Source organism: Hesperophylax consimilis, chromosome 18, assembly GCF_061612785.1.
Source record: "Hesperophylax consimilis isolate HC1 chromosome 18, BYU_Hcon_1.0, whole genome shotgun sequence".
Taxonomy (NCBI): domain Eukaryota; kingdom Metazoa; phylum Arthropoda; class Insecta; order Trichoptera; family Limnephilidae; genus Hesperophylax; species Hesperophylax consimilis.
The window spans coordinates 22,356,033-22,365,275 of NC_142853.1; the positions used below are offsets into that span (position 1 = coordinate 22,356,033).

Genomic DNA, 9,243 nt, shown 5'->3' on the forward strand with positions numbered 1-9,243 from the left:
AGCGATCGTAGCAGTGTTATTCGCACAGTTTCCTTATAAATATTGTACCTGTTTCAACAGTTTGAAATAAATGTAAAGTGGTATCAAGAAAACCAGTTTTTATTCAAAAAGGATCATCCCCAATTTTTAACATTTGGTCCTTCGAGCCGGATTACGATCAGGAGATTGTATAAAAAAAAAAACAAAGAACCAGCAGCCAAAAGGATACAAAATTGATTGAAACTGGAAATCATTAAGGAAAGTGGACCACATCGCAAATCTGAGATAAGTATTCAGTGCTTTCCTTCCTATCATCCATTTTATGTTTATTCAGGTCTCATGTAATTTAAACGAGATTAATCTTAAATAGAGTCAATATTATAAATAAAATCACTACCCACTTGAAAATAAGAATATAATATTATTGAATAGTGTTCTCAAATAGTATTGTCAAGATTGTCGTGGTATTCTTTCAAACGGGTGTTTGCTAAAATAAAATAATTGTCAACCGATATTAACAAAATATAATTAAAAATGGAAAATATGAAGTCATTAATAAACAAACGCGGCGTAATCAAAGGAAAACTAACCCGATTCGCGGATTCCTTAAATGCATTGTCGGTAAATGAAATTAAATTAAGATATGAGCGGGTGAAATCATTGTTAGATGAATTCGAAGCAGTTCAACAGAAAATTGAAATGTTACCGGATTCAGACGAAATTGAAAATTATAGTCAACGAGAAGCTTTCGAAAACCAATATTTCTCAGTTTTGGCAACGGCCAAAGGCGCGATCGAATCCGTCGATCAAAGTAAGGTGGAAATTAAACTACCCAACCTCCAATTACGGGAATTTCATGGCGATCAGAAAAATTGGGTTAATTTCGTCGAAACCTTCAAGACTTTAGTCCATAGCAATAGTAATTTAAGCAACGTACAAAAATTCTTTTATTTGCAATCAACTTTAAAGGGAAACGCATTAAAGATAATTGCTAATCTAGAAATTTCTGAATTAAATTACATTTCCGCTTGGGAATTATTAAATGAACGTTATGCAAATTTAAGAACTACCGTTCATAAACACATCCAAGCTCTATTTTCATTAAAAGACATGAAACAAGAAGAGCCTGTAGCATTGAGGTATCTAATTGATGAAACAAACGTTAGTTTAAAGGCATTACAAAATATCGGGGTCAAGGTAGATCAATGGGATCCATTGGTTATTTATATAATATCAAATAAATTAGACGCAGCTACCCGAAAAAATTGGGAACAATATATATTACAAGACGAATTACCGACGTTAAAGGAATTCTTAAAATGTTTATCTGCTAGAGCCCAAGTATTGGAACTGATGAACGCTTCTGAGAAAAAATTTTCTAGCTTACATAAAACACAACTAGGCAACAATAATTGCAAAAAAGATTCATCAGTATTTTTAGCGGTAAAGGCTAACAACTGCATTTATTGTAACGAGAAAGGTCACCATATTTATTATTGTAAAAAATTTCTGAAATTAAAATTACATGAGAGGATTGATGCTACGAAATCAATCCAAGCTTGTTTTAAATGTTTAAAGGTGGGTCACCAGGCACAGAGTTGCAAGGCAACCTTTTCTTGCAGGCGTTGTGGCAAAGATAATCACAACACCTTACTACACAATGAGGTACCTCTGCGGGAGGCCTCCAATATGGATGCTGATAACGAGGTTTCAGTATCGAATTTTTCTGCATCGGATAAAGCAGAAAAAATAATATTATTGTCAACTGCCAACATAGGAGTTGTGGGTAGTAACAATAAAATTTTTAAAGCCCGCATTCTGATTGATTCAGGGGCCCAGTCAAATTTTATGAGAGCAGAATTTGCTAATAAATTAAATTTACCATGTGAATTGATAAACAAACCCGTTTCTGGGATCCATAATAACATCACTCACATAAAAAAGAGAATTTCAGTGGAGATGAATTCGCTTCATACTGATTATAAAAGTGAAATATCATGTCTGATTTTACAGGAGATTACAACAAATTTACCACAAGTGACAATGGCGAAAAAAGACTTCAAGTTACCACGAGGATTGGAGCTAGCTGACCCGAACTTCAATATAGCTGCACCCATCGACATCCTGTTGGGCGCGGAGAGTTTTTGGGAAATCCTAACCAACGATAGATTGAAACTCGAATCGGGACCAACACTTCAACGTACGCAACTGGGATGGATCATATCAGGACCAATCCACATGTACCCAAAGCAAAGGCCTGTATCAGATTGTTGTAATTTATCTATAAATAAAATAAGTCACCAAATAGAAAAATTTTGGAAATTGGAGGAGATTAATCCCACTAAGATTCTAAATCATGAAGAAAAGGCTTGTGAAGCCAGTTTTGCTAGTACTCATACTAGACAAGACGACGGTAGATACGTAGTAAGTTTACCGCGTCGAGCATGCATTGATCAGCTGGGAAGCTCATTGCTCACTGCTGAAAAAAGATTTAAAAATATAGAAAGAAAATTTGTGTCAAATCCCGAATTGAAGACACAATATATACAATTCATGCGTGAATATGAGGAATTAGGTCATATGGAGGTGTGTGACCAGTCAAAGGGGGATCGTGAATCCTATTTTTTACCTCATCACGCTGTAATAAAAGAATCAAGCACTACTACTAAAGTGAGGGTCGTTTTTGACGGCTCCGCCAAAACTTCAAATGGAATTTCTCTCAATGACGCCTTGATGACAGGACCTGTTATACAAAAGGACTTATACACCCAACTATTGCATTTCAGGAAACATCAAGTAGTACTGACGGCTGACATCGAGAAGATGTACCGCCAGATTAATGTGTGTGAAGCGGACCGTGACCTGCAGAAGATAGTGTGGCGCGAGTCGCCGCAGGAGGTGCTCAAGCATTACCGTCTGAAGACAGTCACATATGGTCTGGGGCCTTCCTCTTTCTTAGCCACTAGAAGTCTACGGCAAATTGGTATGGATAACAATATAAATTTTCCTAGAGCTAGTCAGGTCATAGAAAATGACTTCTATATGGATGACTTGTTAACCGGAGGAGATGACATGGAATCCTGTAGAGAATTAAAAGAGCAATTAATCAACATCTTTTTGTCTGCGGGGATGACCTTGAGGAAATGGAGGTCCAATGTCTTGGAGTTGTCAGCCGAGTCGGGCCAAGCTAAGATTGCCGAATCAGGCAATTCTGAAAAAATTATTACTGACAATCCAAAGACTGAGAAAATATTAGGATTAATATGGAATAATGAATCTGATTATTTTTCTTATGTAATAATGAAACCATCAAGTCGAACCGAGAGTAAAAGACAGATATTATCTTGCATCGCATCAACCTTCGATCCATTAGGTCTTCTAGGACCGATTATAGTTGTAGCCAAATTGATAATGCAGAAGTTATGGCAGTCTAAAGCAGCGTGGGATGATCCATTGCCTAATGAAATATTAGCACCCTGGAGGTCCTACCTTCAAGAATTAATTCAACTAAATGTGTTGAAAATACCAAGAAAAATTATTTGCAGGCAATCTACATATCTACAACTACACGGTTTTTGCGACTCATCTGAGAAAGCTTACGGAGCCTGCGTTTACATGGTGTCGGTGGACCATGTCGGTAAGCGGCATTCACATTTAATAACGTCCAAATCAAGAGTGGCGCCATTGAAGTGTATTTCCCTGCCCAAGTTGGAGCTTTGTAGTGCTGTGCTACTGGCTAAATTAATTAAAAACGTAAAACAAGCGTTAAATATAGTGGAGATCGACACACATTATTGGTGTGACTCCATGATAACGTTGTGCTGGCTGAAAGGTCAACCTACGAGATGGGCTACTTTCGTTGCAAACCGAGTAGCCGAAATACAAGAACTTAGTGATCCAGATCTATGGAGACATGTATCATCAGCCGACAATGCAGCAGATATACTTTCAAGAGGAACCACTACAGATAAATTGATAAATTCTGCAATATGGTGGAATGGACCAAGTTGGTTGACCGAGGGAGTCAACGCTTGGCCTATATCAAATATTTCGTGTTCAAACCCTCCTGAACTCAAAGGCAAAAATATTCTATTATCCACAGATATTCAAGAATGGGAGATATTTGAAAAATTCTCATCATTTATTAAATTGAAAAGAGTTACTGCGTATGTATTGCGATTTGTCAATAACTGCAGAAGTGTTAAGGGTAAAATTTCAGACAATTTAAGTGTGGCTGAATTGGAATCAGGCTTGAAATGTCTATTGAGATCAGCTCAAATACACGCCTTTCAAAAGGAATTGAAAGAATTAAAAAACCATGGCATCGTCAACAAGAAAAGTAATTTAAAATCTCTTAATCCCTTCTTACATGATGGTCTAATATATGTAGGCGGTAGGTTGAATTTGGCTACACATTTATCTTACCAACAAAAACACCCAGTTATCTTGCCGGCTAAACATAAGCTAACTGAATTGATAATACGTCACTACCATTATGTAAACCTACACGCAGGACCTCAAGCCTTGTTAGCTAAAATACGATTAAAATTTTGGCCCATCTTTGGTAAAAATACTATTAAAAAGATATTACATAAATGTGTTGTATGTTTTAGATGTCGTCCCCGAACCGGTCATCAAATCATGGGAAATTTGCCACCCGAAAGAATTACGCCGAGTCGTCCTTTTGCTATCACCGGAATAGATTACGCCGGACCAATTCTAATTAAAAGTGGGACGCTGAGGAAGGCTTCCCTCGCAAAATCGTATTTATGTATCTTTATTTGCTTCTCAACCAAGGCCGTTCACTTGGAATTAGTTTCGGATTTATCTAGCAATGCTTTTTTGAACAGTTTTAAAAGGTTTATATCCCGTAGGGGACAACCTGAAAAGATCTTTTCCGACAATGCTAGTAATTTTAAAGGAGCTAGCAGCAGACTCAAAGAGCTGTACACCAGCTTGAGGGAAAACAACGACAATATTCAAAATTATTTAGTGAACAGAGGTATTGAGTGGAAGTTCATAACCCCTCGAGCCCCTAATCAGGGAGGTTTGTGGGAAGCAGCAGTAAAATCAGCAAAATTCCATTTATATAGAATCACTAACAATTCTTCATTAACATTTGAACTCTTATATACCTTAATTTGTCAGATTGAGGCCTGTTTGAACTCCCGTCCATTAACTTCCTTATCCGACGACATCCATGATTACCAACCTCTTACCCCAAACCATTTCCTTATAGGCACTGAATCCTGTATCATTCCTGAGAGAGACGTCCGGGCGATACCGGACAACAGACTAACTCAATATCAGAGGATCAGTTCGCTAATTCAATCTTTTTGGTCTAGATGGAAGCAAGATTACCTGATGGAACTACAAAAGAGAACTAAATGGCAGACCAGCACTCAACGGGCACTGCAAAAAGACGATCTGGTGATTTTAAAGGAAGATCATTTACCTCCACCTTTATGGAAAATGGCCCGAATTCTGCATACACACCCTGGAGCGGATGGAGTAGTACGAGTTGTTACCCTAAAAACACCTCAAGGAGTCTTTGTGAGGCCCATCACAAAGATATGTCTGATGCCCCTGGATTCAGACACTAAACCTGTAATTGACGTCCCGGACCTTACCAAGGATTGATTATGTACATTACACTATGATGCTTATCTTCTCGACTCCACCTTGGATGGATCAAGCAGAAGACCTGAGAAGAAAGAAGAAAAAAAAGGAACAATAATTGTGTTGTGTTCAGTGTGAACTATATTATTTGTGTTATTGAACTATTTAAATATGTAAAAATTAGTATGCAGACGTGTGTAATTTAGTCATTTTTGAATTTTTTTTGGTTATTTAATAGGATTAATAATTTTCTAGTTATTTTTAGTTAATTAATAGAGTAATTCAACAGCATTTATACAGTTAAATTTATAAGTTTACCAGTAGGGCATAAAAAAAAAGGGGAGTTTTATTTTGTTAATTTCTGCTATTTTGAATTATTTTGTTAGTATTTTTGTGGTATATTTAGATTAAGAATTTTTAGTTTATTCTGTTTGGTTTATAGTTTATTTTTAAATAGATTATCATTCAAAAATTTAGTGCAATTTTTGAATCCCGCCCCCTGGCAATATGTTCAATTTTGCAGGCTACCGACATCTGTAGTCTAGAAATTTGAAGTTACTACGTTTAACCAAAATGGTGTGAGTCCTTGCTTAGAAAATAGTGTCAATTTGGTCGGTATAGCAGGTTTCATTTTTACTGCTAGACATCACAATGACAAGTGTTTTATTTACATGTAGTGGGTTTTGAAGTCTTTAAAAAGGCTCGCATTATGTATTTTTTCTTTTTTTTCTCAACAATAACTCGATAATAAACAAGCTCATAAGTCAGAGCGATCGTAGCAGTGTTATTCGCACAGTTTCCTTATAAATATTGTACCTGTTTCAACAGTTTGAAATAAATGTAAAGTGGTATCAAGAAAACCAGTTTTTATTCAAAAAGGATCATCCCCAATTTTTAACAGCCTATGAAAACTGCTTTAAAGTTCAAAATCTCCTACTTACGAACCCTTTTTCGGTTATGATTTTATTGTATGGCGTGGAAAATTATGTTATTTATAAAATGATTGAAAAAAAAAATATTTATGCCTGAACATCCACAAAATAAAATAAAATGCACTTTTTGGCCATGTTTTTTTCTTGCATAAATCAAAACAGGCTGATGGTGTTGAGCAGGAATTTAAACCTTATCGCCATCTACGTAACGGTTGTTATTGATAGCGGCTCAATTTAAAATATTACGTGACGTAGTGCATCGCCTTAATAATCACATTATAACAGGTATTTTGTATCCATTATCAATTAAGAATTTTCATTTTAGTTCACTTGAATATGAGATGAATAAAAAATGTATGTCTAAAGTGGTTTCTCTGGATCGTATTCGTACGGCAATCTGTTACACTGTCAATGACATATACTTCAAGGCAGTTTTAAAAGAATAGAACGGTCAGTACGCATTTTTACTTATTTTCCATCGCACTGAAAAATAATCACTGCTGAAATGATCGATACCAAATGAAACGGTAAAACAATATCTACGATGCAATTGACTTGCGCATGTATTCTATGTATGTCAAATGAATAAAATATCCGACAACTATATATTATACTAACAGTCTATATAAAATGCGGTCTGCATAGAAGGCGGTCTGTGGCAGGATATCGTCTACCCGGGCCCACTAGCCTATTAATAAAATACATTGTGTATAATTGACATTTACAATACATTGATACATTGAATCACCCTACTAGGCCTGCCAGTTACACGGTGACCAATACATTATAGTTACGTAATAATTTGTTATGTATAATCCGTTGGTTTTAAAACATGCTGATATTTACTATTGAAAACAGTTTTTTTTATCTATCTTATTTTATTTTATTTGGTTTTACGCCCAGCAAACTTTTTTACTTTTACAAAAACTTACTTTTAGTTTAAACATAGTTATTATTATTCAGTTTATTATCTAATGGTAGTCTACTATTTCTACATCTCTTTCTTATTTGAAATTAAAATATTACAATTTACACATATTAAAGTATATTTCATGTACAAAAAATTAAAACGTAGTTTTATCTAGTTTATAAAATGGGTTATTATTGAAGACAATATTAGCAATTTCTAAACGAAAATCTGAAACAGAAAAATCAGAAAAGGATACGGTCACATCTAGGACTCGAACCCAGGACCTTTGCCTTGCCGGGGCACAGAAGGCGATAGGGTCCCATTAGCTCAGTGGTAGAGCGTTGCCCCGGCAACGCTGGGTTCGAGTCCTAGATGTGACCGTATCCTTTTCTGATTTTTCTGTTTCAGATTTTCGTTTAGAAATTGCTAATATTGTCTTCAATAATTAAATATTACAATTTGAGGTTTTACTCAATAAAGTTATTCAAAAAAATTATAAAATGATTTTTTGTTTTTACGACGTGTTAAAATTAATAAATATACAGCACATTTAAAATACTTTGGAAATATTCCGAAATACGATGAGAAATTTCAATTTTATACAACAGATAAACAACCCTCTTTGGCTGGATAAATAATGTCCAAAAATCAAAAAAGTCAATTACTATTTTCATTTCAATTAGTGATTGTTTTGTGATTGTTAGTCTATAGTGACTCTAAGGTATTTTGTAATAATTATTATAAAAGGAAAATATAAAATTACCTTTACAAACGTCTTCACGTGCTTCTAAAATGAATAATACTAAAACACTTTTAATAAATTTGAGGCTTGGATAAAATCATATATTTAACTTCCTTGGTCGTAAGATATCATACTAACTTATCACAAGACACTGACTCAAACAAATACATTTATTTGTTAAAATTTTCACAGTGATTTGACACATCTCTTCAGGAAGGCTCGTGATGATGTCACGTGGACCACGAGATGAATACTGACGGGGGTGGGCGCAGCATCCGCCCTATTTATACGTGGGAAAATCCTCCCCTAGAAAGGGGAGGGTAACATGATAAAGGCTGCTGATATTTAAAAAAATATTAAATAAAGTTGAAAACATCACGGCTTTGAAATCATTACAAACACAAATAAAATAACACGTTTCAAAAAAATTCCAATACAGTGTTATTTTTTAATAAATCTACAAGGGCAATTTTTTCATGTTAGTAGGAATCTTCTTAGTTAGATATAAATTAATAAAATTTATCAGTTTCACGGCTCTGGTAGGGAAAAAAAAATTCTCGACACCAAAAAATTACTGATACAAAAAACTGTAAATTTATTAAAAATCTTATTATTCGTTTTCCTGTTGAAAACGAGACTGCAGGCCTTCATCGAATGAATTGACAGAGTTCCTAACAAAGTATCAGTTAAAAGCGAATGTTTTATGAGAACGGCGGAACACGTGTTCTACACATACTTATATTGATATTCTGATATGTCGCATTCATTATCATGTTGTTTATAGGAAAAGAACAAGTGTTCTCGATATATTCATCAATTTTTAACAGGATCATTTTTCTCCATCATAATGGTGATCTGACAAAAATAAATGTTAAGAATTCTGCCATGCGCGAATGCCATGTTGATGAAGAAGACTTCAATCACTTTTTTTAGTTGCCCTATAAACATTTCTTAAAAAAATTCATTCCTGACCTGCAGCGTTGTCAAATCAGCACCTTTAGAGATAGATCTAGCTCTAAATTGATGCCGTCAGCTCCAAGAAGTAGCTTAGCTTCCTAGTT

The 9,243-nt window shown here is 35.0% G+C and overlaps 1 protein-coding gene across 1 annotated transcript; it reads left to right on the forward strand.

Moving 5' to 3' along the window:
* Window positions 1-1,910: 1,910 nt before the first annotated feature.
* Window positions 1,911-6,242, forward strand: LOC149415517 (uncharacterized). Its single transcript, XM_089642443.1, has 2 exons — window positions 1,911-2,962; window positions 5,325-6,242. Exons 1-2 carry the CDS (start codon window positions 1,939-1,941, stop codon window positions 5,342-5,344), a joined length of 1,044 nt encoding a protein of 347 aa, XP_089498569.1. The 5' UTR covers window positions 1,911-1,938; the 3' UTR covers window positions 5,345-6,242.
* Window positions 6,243-9,243: the final 3,001 nt, after the last annotated feature.

What these genes read in the sequence shown, in the direction of transcription:
- LOC149415517 (XM_089642443.1), top strand. Translation starts at nt 1,939, where the DNA reads ATGAATTCGCTTCATACTGATTATAAAAGTGAAATATCATGTCTGATT. An exon ending in TAGAAGTCTACGGCAAATTG is followed by an intron (nt 2,963 to 5,324) that starts GTATGGATAACA and finishes TTTTTGGTCTAG; the next exon opens with ATGGAAGCAAGATTACCTGA.